This window comes from Artemia sp. Qi Xiang Cuo, chromosome 15 (genome assembly GCF_049724085.1).
Source record: "Artemia sp. Qi Xiang Cuo chromosome 15, ASM4972408v1, whole genome shotgun sequence".
Classification (NCBI taxonomy): Eukaryota; Metazoa; Arthropoda; class Branchiopoda; order Anostraca; family Artemiidae; genus Artemia; species Artemia sp. Qi Xiang Cuo.
Window position 1 is genome coordinate 8,086,224 of NC_142808.1, and position 20,422 is coordinate 8,106,645.

A 20,422-nucleotide genomic window follows, 5' to 3' on the forward strand; every position below is an offset into this window, starting at 1 on the left:
ATATATATATATATATATATATATATATATATATATATATATATATATATATATATATATATATATATATATATATATATATATATATATATATATATATATATATATATATATATATATATATATATATATATATATATATATATATATATATATATATATATATATATATATATATATATATATATATATATATATATATATATATATATATATATATATATATATATATATATATTATATTTGTAAAGCAAACATATAAAGTTGTACAACAAATAGTAGGACGGGAGCACTTGTTGTTTTTGGTTAATATTGTCTACTAGGTACGGTATGGGAAAAGTTCCAAAGCTGCCAGAAGCAGTTTGACAGAATTCTAAAAGTTGCCGATACTTTAGCAGCACAACTTGTGTTTTGATAGTATCTCTTACAGCAAAAAGCATTTTTACACGTGAAAATTTTATTTTTAGACAAATTCTGCCAACAAACTTGAAAACTACCAAGTAGCATTGATACTATGCTACCCCATTTTTTGCACGGTGGCCCTTAACAGTCTCAAATAATGCATACTAGACTAAAACTAGCTAACTTCCATTATATGTCTCTTCACATAGACATATGGGGAGGATTCAAGCCCCCTGACTTCAGGAATGGGTCACGCGAGATAGTGGACAGCAGGATTACCCCCTCAGAAAAACAAAATAATGATTGAAACTTCTAATGTCGATCTTTTTAAAGCTTATTCATAAGGAGTTTGGCTATGAATCCTGAAAGTATTAAAATTAGATTTTACTGATAAATAGAAGAGTGATCCACTCCATGCAAAAACCTAGGTGTTCTACATATATATCCACGAATATAAATAATAATAATATGACCACTGTTCGAAATTCATAAATGAATTTCGTAGTAAACTGAAAGGACATTGTTTCTCCACTTGTGGATTATAATCCCTCTGGGCGAATTCTCCCTCGAGTGGTTCCATAGTATGGTTCTATCCATACCATCCACCTATACATCTATTTATTTTTTTTATTTTTTTTAGAGGGGGGCAGTAAAAATGGCTGGTAGTGCGTGAGGTAAGTAAGATTTTTTAAAGGGTGATGTTTACCCAAAAAAGTTTATTAACTTCAGGTTTGTCGTTGATTTGTTTATTTAATAAAACCCTTTTCCTATAAAAACTGTAAACCGAAGTATAAATTATCAATAACTAAATATAGAAAACACTCAATTATCTACAGGCGTATTCTTCGCGTAGCAGAGTTCTCACACGACAACAATACAACGTACTATGCGGCCTTACTAGGCTAAAAATACTTAACGGTATTTCCAACAACTTTTGTAAATAAAAATGTAAGTGATAATAGTACAGAAAAATAATACTAATGACAAATGATAACAAAATTGTAAGCGAAACGACATCTGCCGGTCCAGGCCGTCAGAACATTGCTGGGATTTCATTGTAGGGGTCTAGATCAATACAAGGGATTTAGCTTAAGCCAGATACGTCGTAGCATGGTCAAAATATCCAAATTGTTTCCCGGAAGTATGGACACCTTACAAAAGGTGTAAAACCTTTAAGAAAATTAGCATTTATGGCAAAAACCAACATCAAGCTAGTTTTCAACCGAAGTGTGTTTTAAGGATCTCAAAGGTGTCTCAACCCCCGCCCACCGAAAACAAGGAGAATTTTATAGGGGTATTAGATATCCTAACTAGATATAAGAATTTCTTTTACTGATAAGGATATAAAAATCCCCGATCAAACCAATATTAGGCTAGCTTTCAACTGAGTGTATCTGCAGGAGCCCAGAGGACTCTCACTCCCCCGCGTCAAAGATAGCGATTTCGGTCTGCTAAAGTTGGCTCTGTAACCCCTAGGAAACAGTACAGACAAACTTGTCGATAAAACCGAAATAACGCACGACTACCGATACAATGGTTTGACCACAGTAAAACCGTTTTTAGGGAAGGGGGGTCAAACCCTGAACCCCCAATTAACCAATTCAAACAACCAGGCCTCTTTTTCACTGTTCTTGGTACTTTCAGAAGAAAAAAGCCACTTACCAAAACATAGTTTTGCAGGAGGTGCATATCACTCGTTTGGCTTTGGTTTCTTTCACGGATCTAATAATAATACTACAATTAGGGCCAGGACAAAATCGAAGTTCTGGATGAGATTTCACGTAATCACTAAAGGAAAATTGCAAATACTTTTCTCGCAGTCTTGGGCGATTCAATAAAGATAAAACAAAATCTTCGGTGGCTAAAATCTTGCAATCCCCAGACATACATTGTATTCCTGAAATTTGAAAAAATAATTGTTAAGCAACACTAAAACCAACTTTTTTAACACGGAAGTATAGGATAATAATCTCTCTTTTTTCTCTTTGATCCCTTTGTGTTGTTTTTTTATGCATTTTTTTTGCAATTTTGGTACTTTTGTTTTATACACTGCTTTTTACGCTTTTTGTTTTGAATACCACTTGTTACATTTTTGTTTTTGAATACTGCTTTTTACACTGCTTTTTGTCTTGCTGAGGACGGCCCTTGGACAAAGGGCCGAAATATTCATTGAAATTATCTCCACTGTTTTGCAAAAAGATTTCCCTATTGTTCTTCGTGCTTTTCTTGTTTGTTATGGAAAGGCAGTGTGGTCTTCCTCGCTATTTTTACACTGTCTTGTTTTTGTATTCGTATTATCAATGTAATTTTTCTTACTGATGGCGCTGGTCTATCAAGCTCACTGTGAACTTAATAGCTATTATTGAAACAAGGGTACTAGGAATTTGTTTTCAACAGGAAGCCAACAATAAGTATGACATTTATATAAGTATGACATTTACAATAAGTATGACATTTATATGACAACAATAAGTATGACAACAATAAGTATGACAACAATAAGTATGACAATAAAATGACATTTGGCAGCATTGATTGGCACGCTCATATAACATACAGTAGAACCGCGGCTATCCGAAGTAGTGTGGACCGAGAGTGCTTCAGATAAACAGAAACTCGGATCACAAGGACTCTATAGACAATCAACAAGGCAACAGTGGTAGAATAAATAAAATTCGACCAAAGCTGTTAGATTGACATCGTTTTTTGTATTATAAAGGAAAAATGACAAACTAGCAATGTAACTTGATCGCCAATTATAGCTATCTCGCACTACTCAGTGCCTTAACAAAGAAAGAGAGTCTTATTTTTGTTTACAGTACCCTCAACACCGCAGTCAAGGCTGTATAATACTGTATATTTTTATTCATTGATAATTAGTAAAGCATTAAGATAACTGGCATTGTACATTAGCAGGATATGCAATTATGCAAGTAGAAAACCTCGGTTAAACTGGAACTCAGTTAGGCGGGATAAACGAGGTTCTACTGTATTTATTTTGAATACAATTTTAGAAAGTAATAAATATACTTTTAGGGCTCAGGGGGGATGGAAGTCCATCTTAAATATTAAAAAATACCTTTTAATGGCATTTTCATTGAACAAAAATTTTCAAAATAGTTTTTCGTGGCTTCATAAAAAAGAAGAAAAATCTTTACATCCCTCCCCTACATTTTTGTGAATTGGCAATCATGTATATTAGAAATTATTATATATTTATATTTAATAATATTATAATATTTATATATAATATTTATTATTATAGATAATAATATTTATATATAGATAATATATAAGAGATAATATATATAGATAATAATATTTATTATTATCGCAACGATAATTTAATTAACTGAAACAAATAAATGCAAACAACACAAGAAAAGAAAGAGATAGAGAGAGAGAGAGAGAGAGAGAGAGAGAGAGAGAGAGAGAAAGAGAAAGAGAGAGAGATAGAGAGAGAGAGAGAGAGAGAGAGAGAGAGAGTGGGAAAATTCTCGCCTCAAGAAATATTGCTTTGAAAAACAAAAGTTTTTCTTAAAGTTTATTTTTTAACGTAAAATTTTTTTGAAATTTACAACACTGACTGGTACACTCATATAAAATAAAAGAGGTATTTATTTTGAATATATTTGAAAACAAACTAAATGCAGTATATATTGTATTCTATTGTTAATGTAGCCATGTCATAGAAAATATATGCAGAAGAAAGCGCAATTAACAAATTACATCATGTTACATCATGAACACGAACAAAAAAAAGACATAATAGAAAAGAAGAAAAAAAGGAAGAATTCTTGCCCCTAGAATTTCCGCTTTGGCAAAATAAGTTTTTCTTCATTTTACAACATAGATATTCTTTGAATATTTATAACATTTACTGGTACGCTGAAAACGACAAAAGAGGTACTTACAACGCATCAAATATGTTAAATTTTATATATCATTATTATCATAGTAAAATTATAGTTAACATACTCAGGGTTAAACAAAACTAATTGAAACAAATAAATTACAACTAGACCCCGGCGCCGCGCCGGCGGATCGACCGAACGCCGCCGACGAGAGGCCCAGTCGAACGCCGCCGAAGCGTCGTAACACTTCCGGCGCACCGCAGGCACGCCGCCGCCGGCAGAGGTGGCGGCGTTCGGTCCACTTTAAATTATTTTTGCGGCAATTCTTTATTGCGTCAACCGCAAAGTCGGAGCTTTTCCTTCTCGTCTGGTTTAGTATTTCGATTTTCCTGATTAGAAATCAAGCAGAGCTTGCACTATCCCCGAATTTTCGGGTATTTTCCCGAAAATCTATGCGTCAGCCCGAAAAAAAATTTGGTTCCCCGAATCCCCGAAAATCACGCAATCACGATGCCACCCCTAGCCATTTATCACCGGTGACTTTCCCTGCCAAATATTACTTTGCATACCATAATTCTTCACTACTCTCTTGTTCATTAATTTTCGTCTCTTTTGTTACTTTGCATAAAAACCAGACAGATGCAATATGCTATTGCAAATATAGCAATATACACAGTTCTTCATATGTTGACAAAAAGTATCGTCTTTCTGAAATGAGTTTAAATCATTTTGAATGCAGTTTCCCAATCACTATTTCTTACATCATTCGTAGTCAAGAATTTTATTTTCAAGTTGAATAGAATTATAGAACGCATTCACTACTATACAGCTTCAGCCTTTTGTTGGATTTTGAAATTGATAGCCGACAGATTGTTTCTACAGCTGAATTGTAAGTTGGTAGATTTTTTTTGCTGTTTTTAGATAAGATTTTCTTAATGTTTAATACCCAATTATTGAACGCCTGATAGAAAATACAATCTTCTTTCTGGAACATTTTTACCCCCCCCCCCCCCCAAAAAAAAAACAACCTTCGGATGAGACAAAATTTAGCTATAGACTAAGCTATGTACAAGGTTGGGGAATTAAAGATTGAACCGGAAATTACCCCAAAAATATGATTCATAAATAAATTGTAAATTATTGCCTTTAGGGGGGGGGGGGATAGGGGGCTATCATTTTTAAATGATAGTACCTAATTTCTTTTTTATTGAAAGCAGGGATGCCAAAAAGATAATTATTTTTTTCATTTAATGTGAAGACAGAGGAAAATGATATCCAATTCTCTGGGAAACCATGGAAATATTTTGATAGACTCAGGACCCCTCATGGAGACTTATTCATTGTCTTGTGTTTATTGCGATGTCTCATAGGCTACTGGCCTAATTTGGCTTCTGTGTGTGCTCCCTTTTAATTAGATTCTTTGGATCTTATGGAATGCAATGGCGAATCTATAACTCATTTTTGCAAAAATTTGAGGTATGTATGAATATTTTCGAAATTTTTGTTGCTTTCATTGTACCCCTTTACTCATACCCTCAATTTTTTTTTTTTTTTCAAGAAACACTAAGCTGTTTAACGTTATTTTGCGGGTTCGTTTTACCCATATAGTGACCTAGTTAATTATTAAGTAAATTATTTTTCTAATGAAAGCTGAGACGGTATCCTATCAAGTTGGTATCCAGAGGGGGGGGGGGTAGGGGGGTATTATATTTAAATGATAATAGCTCAAATTATTATTTATTGAAATCCGGGCTCCCAAAAAATTGATTTTTTTTAATTTAAAGCAGAGACGGCCTCCTATCAAGGGGGTAATCAGAAGGGGGGAGGGGGTATTGAGCTATCATATTTAAATGATAATATCTCGATTTTTTTTAAAGCAGGGGTGCCAATAAGTTAATTATTTTTCTTTATTTAAAGCAGAGACGGTATCCTATAAAGATGGTATCCAGAAGGGGGGCATAAGGGGTTATTATATTTAAGTGATAGTACCTTGATTTTTTTTTTTTTTTATTGAAAGCAGGGATGCCGAAAAGTTGAAAAGTTGACAAAATTAAGAAGATTTTCGTGAGTTATACTTGATACAGCACTTACATGGTTTTATCGTCCAAAGGGAAACGGACATATGCGCCCAATCCGTTTTTTTCCTATTGATGAAACGGGTTTACTTTGAAAACATTCATTCATATGTATGAGGTAGATTCACACTAAAACGAATTGGTGTGACGAAAGCGATATCGACATCCCCACCTAACGTTGAGCTCGAGTAACAATGGCGCCCTTGGTCCAGTGCCCAAGTTACATTAAAAGGCCAGGTCATAATAAAAGCTTTCAATTTGGAAGGTTCAAGGAGGAGTCTTTGACAGTCTTATGACCTAAGGGTACTATATGTTGCAACGTTCTTACGTATCTACAGTGGTTTAGAAAATTCGATCTCCCCCCAAATGCTTACCAAAAATATCGACAAATGTAAAATTTGGAATATTATAACACTTTTTTCAAAGCTTTGAAGAAAAGCAAAAAAGTCTAAATACGCCTAACTACGCTTGAAAGCTATTTAAAAAAGAAACTCCTTGAAGATTTCCATGGAAATGACCATAGCAGAAGCTTTGAGTCTGGGTGGAAATCAAAGAGGAGTCTTTGAGCAATTTGACCACAGGTGACTTGTTGTTGCGACTTTCTTAAATTTGGCAATTCTTGTAAGGATTTGGAAATCAAAGCCTAAACTCAATAACTGATACTAAGTGTCCTAACATTTTGCTTGGATTAAAAGTGACGAACTAGGATGAGAATTCAACATCTTCCTGGAGCTACTTCAGTCTGCATATTATTTCAATAATTAAACTTAAAACGGATGAGCTTTTCATTTTTTACCTAAGAAAATAGCTGGCATTTCATTTTTCTTCATAGCGAATAAACTATTAAGTGTTTTTTGTGTCATTGTAATTGAAGTGTTGTCATGTGAAGTGTTCATCATGTATTTTTCAATGTGATAAATTTACTCCTTTTAGATGCAGTTTATAATTTGACTGATATTAGGTATTTAACAGTTTATAATTTGGAATGAATCCCCAAAAGAAAAAATGAATAATATCCAAAAGAGCAGCCAAAAGCCATGAAAAAGCAGCAGTTCAGCCTTAACCTACATGACATATATTCTATAAAGAAGCCAAAAAAACTTGAAAATGCATTTTTTTAAAATTGTTATTAAAAACCAATTTTTAATACAAGAAGGCTTCTTAGGAATCCAAAAGAGCAAAAAAAAAACTATCAATATCAAAGTCGCCCATTTCAACTGTTTTAAAGGTGACAAAACAGATATAGACAAAGGGTATTATGAAAAAATTAAGCTTCTAAGTTCAAAGTTTTTACCCAGATAACTGACGAATTTTGTGATACGGTATTTGAAGTTTATATGCAGTAATGCTCGATGAAAAAACTACTAATTTTGATAATTATTTATGTTAATAATACATAGCTAATAGATACTTCAACTACTCGTATCATGCAAGGGTTCTGAAACGCCACAGCCATTTCATATCTACCTGATTTCTACTTCTCTTGATGAATAACAAAGAAGACCAGGTTCCAGCCAGCGACTTGTGAATTTTTGAACTCATGAATAGGCTCGAAACTGGTGTAAATTTAAGCTGTGATTTGAGCAAGACTGATGAAAACATTAATGTTCGCGGTCAAGATTGATCACGCCGGCAGCATACCACCGACATCTTACCGATGGCGCGCCGCCGGCGGCTTGCTGGTGGCACGGCGTGGCACGCTGGGTTTGGAACTGCCGCTGCCGGTTTTTCCTCCTTCACGTGGCGCCGGATTCTAATTACAACACACACATAATAAAAAAGAGCAGGGCCAAAGCCCTGCGAAAACAGAAGGAGTGCAGGAACTTGAGGGAAAGTTTTTTCTTATGTTTTTTTTTAAACATTGATATTATTTGACAATTTATAGTTTGATTCAAGTGAGCAACAGATACTAGCACTAGTGTGTCAAACTGAGAACCCTGCTCTTGTACGACAGAAACCAACTCGGAACTGTTCATTATTATAACTCGAGTAAACATGAGATAACTATGGTAAAACAATGTATAAATCGTATAATGAATCTGGTAGTTTGCTATTTCAATTAAAAAAAAAAACATAGCAAAATGATACTATTGAATTGTCATAAAGCTAAGAACATGGCTACAAACGAATGAACGACTACTAATTTCAAAATAAAATGTTTGGCTACTCGAGACCCACCCTTGAGCATCACCCTTGAGCCACATATAGTGGCCACGCATAGAGCCACATACAGATCTCTACTACCATGGAAGGATTATTGACAGAAGTGGATCGATCACAAAAAATTACTCACAAGACTTGGTCAAGCTAATGGAGCTTGCAACGTTATAGTTCTCCTTCGCGCAACCGAAACCAAAACCTAAACCAAAACCGCAACCAAAACTTAGCAACTGAACCAGGAACAAAAGAGGAGAATACTCGCTTTCAAAAATTCAAGTCTAAGAAGAATCCTCAGCATCTACAGCAGCAGAAGATAACATATCTATCCATCCGCCACATGACGGGCCAGTGCATTGTGATAGGTGCCATAAAAATCATATATGGAGATACCTTAGACAAGCACTACGCATAAGCAATCTCCGACTTACCAATGCAGCACTCCACCGGCAACAAACACACACTGCAGAGGCAGACCCACAGAACCCCACAACAACATGCCAGATCAATCTGCATAACCAGCACGTCAGTCCAATCTTAGTGGGAGGACATTCCAGCAGTAGCAAATAATTGGAATGATTGGCGGCTTCTTCTTGAAATACTGGGTACCACTGGAGGCACGTGTGGATCTAAGGTCTAATATAGGGTAAGAGGCATTTTGAGATCTTGACTTGCTTCAGAAATTTTGGAGAATGAGGCTTATTGGAATACATAAATTCAACATATTTACTCTGTAGAATCAGGACGTGTCTGACCAGCGCTTGGAATGTAGACCTGTTTATAAGTAAAAGTCTTTTCAACTCATCCGAATCAGTATTGAGAAATCAGTTGATCGTCCCTCCCTTCACGCCAATCTCAGCTTATATTGCTTAAAGCTCTTGAACTTAATCCGACTTGAATTATGGTTTGTTCACACCACAAGCCATAAAATCTTTCACACAAGTAGGACTTGAGACTTTATGTTACTTTATGTAGTCCTTTTACATTGCGCCAGTTCTTCATGACACAAAAACAAAGGGAAAGAAAGAGATAGTATAGAATTTAAACCGGATTTTTTTTTTATCTAAGGCACAACACCTTAGACCACAAGCCCATAACAGGCGTTCACACAAACTTATCTGAAAAAACATTTTCAAATGCGTAATCACCCGAGCTGGGATACACTCCAATAAATAAAATATTCACATGCACGTCAATCATAACACCAAAAAGTGAGTTGAGGAAGGCTAGACCACGCTAAGTCTAAATTAGCCAAAGCCAAGAGCAAACAGACGGAGAAAATTAAAGTAGGCAGACTTTGTTTAATTTAAAAAAAAGCAACAAAATCTACACAGATATATCTAAAAATTAAAACAAACTTCAAGAACTGATGCTACCCATGTAAGGTTTGTTTTGTTTTATTTACAACATAATTTTTTATGAACAGTTTAAAAATACACACAAAACAGAAGTGAGGGAGAGAGACATCGAGAGAGAGGGGGAGAGAATCAGAAAGAGAGAGAGGAGGAGAGAGACTAAATGGATGGTTTATCTTCATCATAAATTGCTGATAAAAAATTCAGCATTTATACTATCGTAACAAGTAAAAAGTAAGAATATTGTTGTATTGTTTGAAGTTTTGAAGCCGATACAATATCAAATTTTAATTATCATAAATAAAAACTATAATAACCTAGCATAATTATGTAGAATTATAATAATTAGGACAGTCTTTAACTATCATTAACGGTAGACATAATCTAGAGCTCTAAATTGAACAGCCTGAATAGAGCAGCCAAAATAGATCAGATGGTTCCAGGGCCGCCATTGGTCAAAGACAGAACGGCCAACTAGAAAAATTGTTGAAATATAAGAAGACTAAAGAAAAACAGTTCAAATATATTGCTTTAGTCTATGAGAGAGTATGAAGCGTGAGTGAATTAGTGAGAGAGAGAGGAGGGGATAGAGAGGAGTAGGTAGAATTTGAACTAACCTGTTGTTATTCCTTGTTTAATTTGAACCTCAAAATGCATAATCCAACAGTCTTTGCAAAACAGATGTCCACAACCAAGGGACCTGAGGAAATCTGGAGAAGACGTCACAAAACACACTGTACATGTAGATGGCATTGTAAGTCTACTAAAAGCTCCGACTCTTAAATGCGAAGTCACACATATTTGAGTGTCCACTAAGAGCTTATTGCTGTCACTTAAAAACAACATTTTGACTTTCTCAACATCCCAGCTATGAGCATGAAGCAGCACTTTTGCAAGTGATGGTGTTACCTAAAGGAATATATGTACCTATGATTAACAGAAAAAAGTTAAAAGTATTTTTCAGAGATCAGCGTTTGTCCAGTGGCAGTTATAGCCTCTCTTGCACCCAGGGAAAAATATTTATTGGCCTCTCTTGTGCCCGGGGCAAAATATTGATTAGCATTCCCCCCCTGTCTCTCAAAATTATTTTTTCCAAATTCTCTTTTCCAAAAAATGATTAATAAATTTTTATTTATCAGCAAAATTTTCTATTTTCCAACAAAATTTTCCATTTATTTAAACCCGACTTTTCTTTCTTTAGTGTCTGCAAAATTTGACAACAAAATATCACAAAAAAACCGTTAAAAACAATTAAATTTAGTTTACTTACTTTTATTTTCAAGGAATGGTGATGAAGATGCGAGAAAAATGAAAATTTAGGATTCAATTTGCTTATACTTACTGCAAATTGCGCCCTCTAATATATTTTAATTAAAAATTCAAAAGTTACATAGTGCATATAAGCGTTAGATTATTTATTTGAAATTTTGCGTCCCAAAAATGTCTTCACCCAGGGCAAGTAGCCCTCCCCCCCCCCTAAAAACATCTGTGCATTTATTAGCTATTTGCTACTATCAACAGATCCTCCCAGACAAAAGAAATAAAAAAAAAGTAAAGTATACTCTCTTGTGAGGATCGGGGAATCCTAGTGACTATGTCTGTTCAATGAAAAATACCCGCATCAGGTACCCATTATATACCATCAATTAGTTTTTTTATAGCCTAAGTTTGGTGAATGACTGAGAATTAATATACATAGATAATTTACACAAAATATATACATAATATATAATATAATATATAGCATATAACCACATTAAGTTTAGAAAATACTTCACCATTGTTTCTTCTATTTGACCTTGAAAGGTGCGTCCCAAGGCTGCTCATTTCTGATAAAAGATATTATACCTAGAAACCATAATGGGAAGCAGATATATTTCCTATTTTAGCCAATTTGATTAATTAGTGTGATCATAATACTTTAGCACTAATTTCTTATTTTAGACTGTGTGATAGACAGCAGTAAAACCGTCTGAATAATTTGTGCAAATATAGGTTTTGGATGGGTGATTGTATAATTAATAAGAGTAGTATTTTTTTTTTAAATGTAAATATTTTAACCAAAGCTATACAGATCAAGTCAGACACCCTTGAGGATGAGCTCGATTGTTATTCGACCTGTAATATGTAATATATACCATAATACAGGCTAATATATACATATAATAATATTCATAGATAATCATCATTAAATGGCACAGAACATTAGATTTAACCCTAATATACTCATACCCTTTGGTAGCAAAATCGTCAATACTATGCAATATAAGGCCTTGGGTTCGATTATAAGGCCTTGGGTTCGACCCACGTACCGTAGGGTCGGGCGATAGGCTTGCTTTTTGTCCCTGTACAGAGAACGTCAGCAACTGAACATCAAAAAAGAACGTCAGCAAATGAAACATCGAACCGACCCCATATGCGCAATCAATGGCTCTGAAGCCTCTTGTCCTTTATTTTTAATACGATCACAATAAGTAAAAAGTTTATAGCAGATAAAACTGTTGTTATTTGTTGCTGTGCAAAAATATTGTATTGTGCAGAGTAAAAGCTGTTGTGTATAAATGTTGTGTCGTGAAGAATCTTTGTGCAGTGTAAAAACTGATGTATAAAATGTAGTGTTGTGTGAAAGTTTTGTGCACTGTAAAAGCTGTTATGTCGTGAAAAAGTATTGTGCAGTGTAAAGGCTGCTGTGTGAATGCATTGTACAGTGTAAAAGCTGTTGTGTAAAAATGTTGTGTCGTGAAAAAGCATTATGCAGTCTCAAAGCTGCTGTGTAAAAATGTAGTGTTGTGTGAAAGTATTGTGCAGTGTAAAAGTTGTTGTGTATAAATATTGTGTCGTGAAAAAGTATTGTGCAGTGTCAAAGCTGCTGTGTAAAATGTTGAGTCATGTGAAAGTTCTGTGCAGTGTAAAAGCTGTTGTGTAAAAATATTGTGTCGTGAAAAAGTTTTGTGCAGTGTCAAAGCTGCTGTGTAAAATGTTGTGTCGTGTGAAAGTATTGTGCAGTGTAAAAGCTGTTGTGTCGTGAAGTAGTATTGTGCAGTGTAAAAGCTGCTGCGTAAAAATGTAGAGTTATATAAAAGTATTGTGCAGTGTAAAAGCTGTTGTGTAAAAATTTTGTGTCGTGAAAAAGCATTGTGCAGTGTCAAAGCTGCTGCGTAAAATGTAGTGTTGTGTGAAAGTTTTGTGCACTGTAAAAGCTGTTGTGTAAAAATATTGTGCAGTTAAAAGCTGCTATGTAAGATGTTGTGCTGTGTAAAAGTTTTGAGCAGTGTCAAAGCTGTTGTGGAACAATGTTACGTTGTGTGTTGAAGTTGTTAAAGGTGTAGGGATAAAACTGTTATGTCGCTTTAGAATGGGTACAATAGCAGATGGTTCATTATCTATAATGATTACTGACTTATAAAAACACACCCCAGACAGAGTGGATAATTCCAGGGATTACATTGGCCCAAGAAAAACTAACTTAGTAAACAAACATTAAAAACATAAGAAGATCAGTGAAAACCGCTTAAAATATAAATCTTCTAAATTCGTACAGTGTTTTAGGTAAATGACACGTGATTTTTTTTTATTTCGAAGACAACATAAGATGTTTGTCTTCCATTTTGTGACTCCAGATATTCAATAGCCTCTTTAAGTTTCAACGAAATGCTCAAAGTTTTATTAATTACAGCTTAATATTTTATTTAAACAACTGTCAGTTTGAAATAATATCAAATTTACAATTATATTTATAATGTACAGTATGTAAAAAACAAATAAAAAAAAGAACCCATTAACCTACACTGTGGCTTAAAATTGTAGCATAAGCAGTAAAATAATCTCACAAAAATATAACTACAGAGGAAAAGAGATTACTGACCTACGAAAAGAATTTAAGAAGTATATACAATTGTAAAGTGTAAGTACTGGAGATTTTGAAAATAGAAAATTCCTATAACTGATATCGCCATCTAAATTTTAAGCATCCCTAAATAGATGTCACTAGTAAGCCAGCTACCAGTAACCCCGAAAAATTGCTTAAAACATGGCGCTTCTGTATGTAAAATTTGGCGCTCTGGTGATATGCAGAACGACGGTAAGACGATGGATATGAATGGGTAGTCTGTCGGTAATACGTAAATTACCTTATTTAATTCCAACTATGGTAGCAAGTTAAGTAATCTTTAAGAGTCTCCTCTCCTCATAAAGAAATGAGGAGGGCTTCTCTCCTCCTCACGATGATAGTCGGAGAACTATTTGAAACTAATCTGAAATACTTATTTATATCAAACCAAAATTCCCTTTAACCCAATCCCCCCTTTAATGCTACTACAACTACTAACAACCCAATGCAACAAGAAACCGCCATAGGCCAGCATTTGCTACGAATAGTGTTACAAATATTTTCTAAAACTACTACCCACTGCAACAACAAACCGCCATAGGCCAACATTTACTACGAATAGTGTTACAAATATTTCCTACAACTAAACAACAAACCGCCATAGGTCAACATTTGCTACGAATAGTGTTACAAATATTTTCTACAAATACTAACAACCCACTGCAACAACAAACCAGCGTAGGCCAACATTTGCAACGAATAGTTTTACAAATATTTTCTACAACTACTAAAAACCCACTACAACAACAAACCGCCATAGGCCAACATTTGCTACGAATAGTGTTACAAATAATTTCTACAACAACTAACAACCCATTGCAACAACAAACCGCCATAGGCCAACATTTGCTACGAATAGTGTTACAAATATTTTCTACAACTAATAACAAACCACTGCAACAACAAACCGCCATAGGCCAACATTTGCTACGAATAGTGTTACATATATTTTCTACAACTAATAACAACCCACTGCAACAAAAAACCGCCATAGGTCAACATTTGCTACGAATAGTGTTACAAATATTTTCTACAACTACTAACAACCCACTACAACAACAAACCGGCATAGACCAACATTTGCTACGAATATTGTTACATATAATTTCTACAACTAATAACAAACCACTGCAACAAAAAACCGGCATAGGCCAACATTTGCTACGAATAGTGTTACAAATAATTTCTACAACTACTAACAACCCACTGCAACAACAAACCGCCATAGGTCAACATTTGCTACGAATAGTGTTACAAATATTTTCTTTTGTACTTAATATTGAAAATAAACATTAAAATTTTTAACTGATGAGCTTTCAGCAATTAATATCATTATAAATCAAATATTCAGTTCAATTTATTAGTTCTTTCTAAAATCGTTCAAGACGAATATAGTTTCATCACAACAAGAGTTTGGATACTGCCACCTTCCTTAGCCATAAAAACCTAAGGCCTACTCCATCATTGGAGCTTCACTGAAAACAAATTATATTACAAATATTTACTTTTCCAAGTTTTTACAGAATTGAAAATGAAAATAAAATTACAGTGAAATAAAATTCTTGAACTGCTGAATATTTCAACAATCAATATCATTATATATCACATATTCAATTTGATTTTGTCTTTAGACTTTTACAGTGAGAGAAGGAGGCCATACCCAAACTCGTGTTTGTAATGATTTTTGTTTGTTTCAAGCTTGATTTGCATATTCAATTTAGGTTTCGCTCATTTTCCAATTTATTTATTCATTTATATTAGTATCTAACGTATGTTTGTTTGCATTGACTGTTTACTTAATTTCTATTTGTTTTGGGTTCATTTATGCTTCAATATCAAAATATTTTTTTTCATTTTAAGCTTGATTTCCATATTCAATTTAAGCATTACTCGCCTTAAGATTTATTTATTCATTTATATTATTACTTGTTGTATTTTTTTTTGCTATAATGGTTTATTTAATTTCTGTCCGTTTTGGGTTTCATTTATTCATTAATAGTAATTTCTGGTTGTTTCGTAATTTCTGGTCGATAACACGAATAGCCCTGGCAAGCTCGGCATTTCAACGTCATCGACCAGTCTGGAGATCAGCGGAGTACTCACTCCAGGTAAAACTTCGCCTTTTCATAAGCAACGTCCTTTCGATCTTGACGTAAGCGATGGTATGTTTAAAAGTAACAGCTGAGCAGGAAAAACGACTCACTGCATACTAAAACAACTGTCTTCGACGTATCCCGAATACTAACTGGAAGGATGGGATAACAAACTTGGAAATTCGCCACTGCACAAACCAGCCTGAGGTCGCTGATGTAGTCAGGCAACGAATATGGCGCTATCTTGGCCATGTTATCCGTATGCCAGGATCGACACTACCGAATATGCTTTCCAGTGGCAGCCAGACGACACGCGTCGACGAGAAAGGCCCAAAAACACGCTTCAGAGGACCGGAGAGCCCTTCATGCATCCTTAATACCAGAGTGGGAGGATATCTACGCCGCAGCTCATTTGCGGGATTACTGGAGGCAGTTAACGGACGCCCTGTGTGCCTCTGGAGGTACAGGAGGAGCTAAGGTCTAAGGTAAGGTCTGGTCGTTTCGAGTTTGAATTTTAACAGGTATTTGTATCTGCTGATCTTAAGTTTAAAATGACCTTTACTTTTCTTTGAAAAACTTATTTTTCGGAAAGTTTTTTTTTAATTAATCCAGTAAAAAGAACAAAAATCTTTTGAAACACAACACTTTTTTACAAGAAGGCTCTCTGTTTCTCAGTGTTTTGATTATGTTGCTTTCAGATGCTTTTATGGGCATAGACTCCTTGTTAATGCCCTTTTTTACCTCCAAGAGTAAAACTTACTTATATTTAAAACTCGTTGGAGCAAATTCCTAGAAAAATCCTTTTTTGCAATAAATGACTAAATTATTTAAGATTTATACTTAATATTTTGAAAAACTGTAATTTCAAAAAAAACTGCATAAAACTGCAATTTAAAAAAACTTTATATTTAAGAAAACTGTAATTAAAAAAAAACTGCATAAAACTGTAATTTTAAAAAACTGTAAAAAACTTTATATTTTAAAAAACTGTAATTTTACATCTAAGAAGGCAAGAATTTTCTGATTGATTTTGTGGATTAAGTGATAATACTAATGTTTGGGTTACGGGTGATGGAAATTCTGCCAAATTTTGCTTTTTTTAGATTTTTTTCTAATCCCACTTAATTCTTATGTGTTGAGATTATTCTCGTTCCTTCTAATAGTATATCAAGATTTTCCAGGACTATAGGCGAGGGGTTTGTAATTCTTCTAAAAATAAGATGCACCCAACCAGTTCCTTCAAAAAATACCAAAGGCGAAACTAACATTTTTAATGTTATATCTAAGAAGGAGCTTATTTCGGGGTCAAAATGTCGGCAACCCTCCATGTCTTTCCAAAAAAAGAAGATCAGCTTCTATATGTATTTTAAATCAATCACACCAAGACTGATGCAAAGAGCCCTTCTGGAAGAAAAAAACAACTGAAAAATAGTACCCTGGAAACTTCTTTTTGCCATTTTATATCCTCAGCCATCAGAAAAACTTCTGTAGCCCCCAACACACCACACAACCTAACCACTATAGGTAACCTAAACTTTGTGACCTATAGGCTATATACAATAATTCTGGTTCTATTTTCCTGTATAAATATTGCGTGATTATATTATGTTTTTCATTAGTTTGAATATTGCAACCAAAGATGTACAAACGTGAAAATCTAAGTACCTGTTTTATATATCTTTTCGTAGTATTAAAAGAATCCCTTTAAATCTATTTTTTTGCATAGCACATAATAATTTTTCACTAGTATAGGCTACTCTACAATAGGCAATGTTGAACTTTAGAACAGGGGCGGATCCAGGGTTTTTTTTTGGGGGGGAGGAGGGCAAAAAAGGTTGATTGAAAAAAAAATTGGGGGGGGGGGGGAACAAAATAGGTTGATCCGATAAACTTGCGTTATGAGCAAGTTTAATTAACGCAAACTTGAGTTAATTAAGTAAATTACACTATTTTAGACTACGCTAGGGGGGGGGCGCCCCCCTCGCTCCCCTCTGGATCCGCCACTGCTTTAGAATAGTTGCCACTCACCTTGACTGATTTTGTGAGAGCTTCAATTTGTTCATTTAAAAGTTGTTCAATTTGTTCAGCAAAGAGGCAGGAATAAGCCAAATACTCTGGGTCCAGATCAGATTGACCAACATCATCAGTTTCCAAATAATAGTCATCAAAATCCAACTCTGATTCATTGTCACTCTCATCCATAATCTAAAAATTCACATCTTGATTAAATGAAGAGGAACTGTATTTCAGAATTCAATGAAGAGGAGAATTTCAGAATTTCAGAATTCAATGAAGAGGAGAATTTCAGAATTTCAGAATTCAATGAAGAGGAGAATTTCAGAATTTCAGAATTCATTTGAATTTCAGAATTCAATGAAATTCAATGAATTTCAATGAAGAGGAGGAATTTCAGAACGCACTTTAAATCAAATTAGGTCTATGTCCCTGATTTTAGCATCCTGACTTTTACCTTAATTTATTGTTAAATTTAGTAATTTATGCTTAAAAAAAATTATATACACATAAAATTATTTCTTTTTAAATTCATTTTTTCAAATGTCATTATGTTTATTGAAAAGAGAAATTTCTGCTTTTTGCATTGCTTAAATACTTTGATAATAATTCGTTTTCCTCAGCAAAAATATGGTGAAAGTATAAACAGTGTCTGCTGGACAACAGGCATAAAGAAGAAGAAAAAGAATAGCACATACTCTCTTGTAAAGGTTGGGGGAAGATTGTTTTGCCCCTCCCCCCTAACACAAAATATGAAAGCAATAGATAAACAGATGAAATTAGTTAGAAAAATAGACATTTTAAGAATTAAAAATGATTTGGTGAATAATTCCCACTCCTTTTCTTTACACAATAAAACAAAATAATATTACTGCTATAATAAAGATATAATATATACAATATAAAGATATATATATACAGATATTTTTATATACAGAAATACACCAATATAAGATATCTGTTTATATACACAAACACATTAATTTTATATACAGAATAAAAGACATAATAAAAACAGAACAGTCATAAGAAAGTGATTACAGAGATAAAATATATTTTTTCTAGTAAGGAGAGATACACAAGACTTTTGTCCTGGGAGGGGGCAAGTTCTTTGAGAAAATTTGTTAAAACGTTGATACATTAAGACGTTGAAATTTATATCCAGATAAAAAGACATAATAAAGAAAGAACAGTCATAAGAAAGCAATTACAGAGATAAAATATGCTTTTCTAGTGAGGAGAGATTTACAAGGACTTTGTCCCAGGAGGGGACAAGTTCTCTAGAACAAATTGTTAAAACGTTGAAATTTATATACAGATAAAAAATACATAACAAAGGCAGAACAGTCATAAGAAAGTGGCTATAGAGATAAAACATGTTTCTCTATTGAGGAGAGATACACAGGACTTTTGCCCGAGGAGGGGACAAATTCTCTAGAACATATTGTTAAAACGTTGAAATTTATATACAGATAAAAAATAAATAACAAAGGAAGAACAGTCATAAGAAAGTGGTTATAGAGATAAAACATGTTTCTCCATTGAGGAGGGATACACAGGACTTTTGTCCCAGGAGGGGACAAGTTCTCTAGAACAAATTGTTAAAACGTTGAAATTTATATACAGATAAAAAATACATAACAAAGACAGAACAGTCATAAGAAAGTGGTTATAGAGATAAAACATGTTTTTCTAGTGAGGAGAGATACACAAGACTTTTGCCCCAGGAGGGGACAAGTTCTCTAAAAGAAATCGTTAAAAGACTGTAATTTATATAGAGATAAAAAGACCTAATAAAGAAAGAATAGTCATAAGAAAGTGATTATAGTGACAAAACATGTCTTTATAGTGAGGAATAGTGTTGTAACTGGTAAAACTGGGTACATTACGTATTTTACCATAATTTTACAGACCCCCTGTAAAATTGGTATTTTACCTATTTTACATAATTTACTTATTTTTCGTATTTTACTTATTTGCCAGTATTTTACCGGTATCTTACATATTTTACGACGCCTTGCAATTTTCAGAGCAAAAAAGCGCGAAGAGGCTGGAAGAAAAAAGATTGAATATGATTTTTTTTTGTACATAGTTGCGTTCCCTGGTTTAAAAGGTGGTTTGTCTGACTTAGGTCTCTTGTTATCAGAACAATAAAATCTGTTATAGTACAGGTAATTTTAATTTTTAAATCGTGAAATATTAGCTGAAATAAAATTACATTTGTTCTGTGAACCGTTATAGACAAAAAGGACTAGAAGCAGGATTGACATACAACAAACAAGGAAAAAATAATAAAATTAAATAGCCGAGAAAAATAAGGGTAATGTCAGCCAGCGGATAAAAAAGAAGCGAAAATTATAGAGGCATATATTTCGTCTGGGACTTCTGCCCAGCCGTCTTCAGTGCTCAAAAAAAGAAGATAAACTAATCTTTTTATCTAGCTTGAAGATAATCAAGCTAGAGTAAACCAGAGACCACTCACCAATTAGATTGGGCAAGAGTTCTTCTGCTTAGAGATTAACTTAGCTTGTCGACTGACCTAATGTTCATTAAAAAAGTGGTCAGGTGATCTTAATTTCAAATT

General features: G+C 33.9%; 1 protein-coding gene across 1 annotated transcript; it reads right to left on the reverse strand.

The window, feature by feature from the left end:
* Positions 1-736: 736 nt before the first annotated feature.
* Positions 737-18,027, reverse strand: LOC148943288 (putative E3 ubiquitin-protein ligase ariadne-2). The gene is made up of 4 exons (XM_089101081.1): positions 17,854-18,027; positions 10,461-10,752; positions 2,065-2,299; positions 737-764 (listed from the first exon to the last, which is right to left on the reverse strand). Exons 1-4 carry the CDS (start codon positions 18,025-18,027, stop codon positions 737-739), a joined length of 729 nt encoding a protein of 242 aa, XP_088957207.1.
* Positions 18,028-20,422: the final 2,395 nt, after the last annotated feature.

Bases quoted from the DNA above. Each gene is read 5' to 3' on its own strand.
- LOC148943288 (XM_089101081.1), bottom strand. From the start codon at position 18,027: ATGGATGAGAGTGACAATGAATCAGAGTTGGATTTTGATGACTATTAT. The intron at 10,753-17,853 runs GTGAGTGGCAAC...ATATTCCTTTAG, and splicing joins CTCTCACAAAATCAGTCAAG to GTAACACCATCACTTGCAAA. The intron at 765-2,064 runs GTAAGTGGCTTT...TAATACTTTCAG, and splicing joins TCCTGCAAAACTATGTTTTG to GATTCATAGCCAAACTCCTT.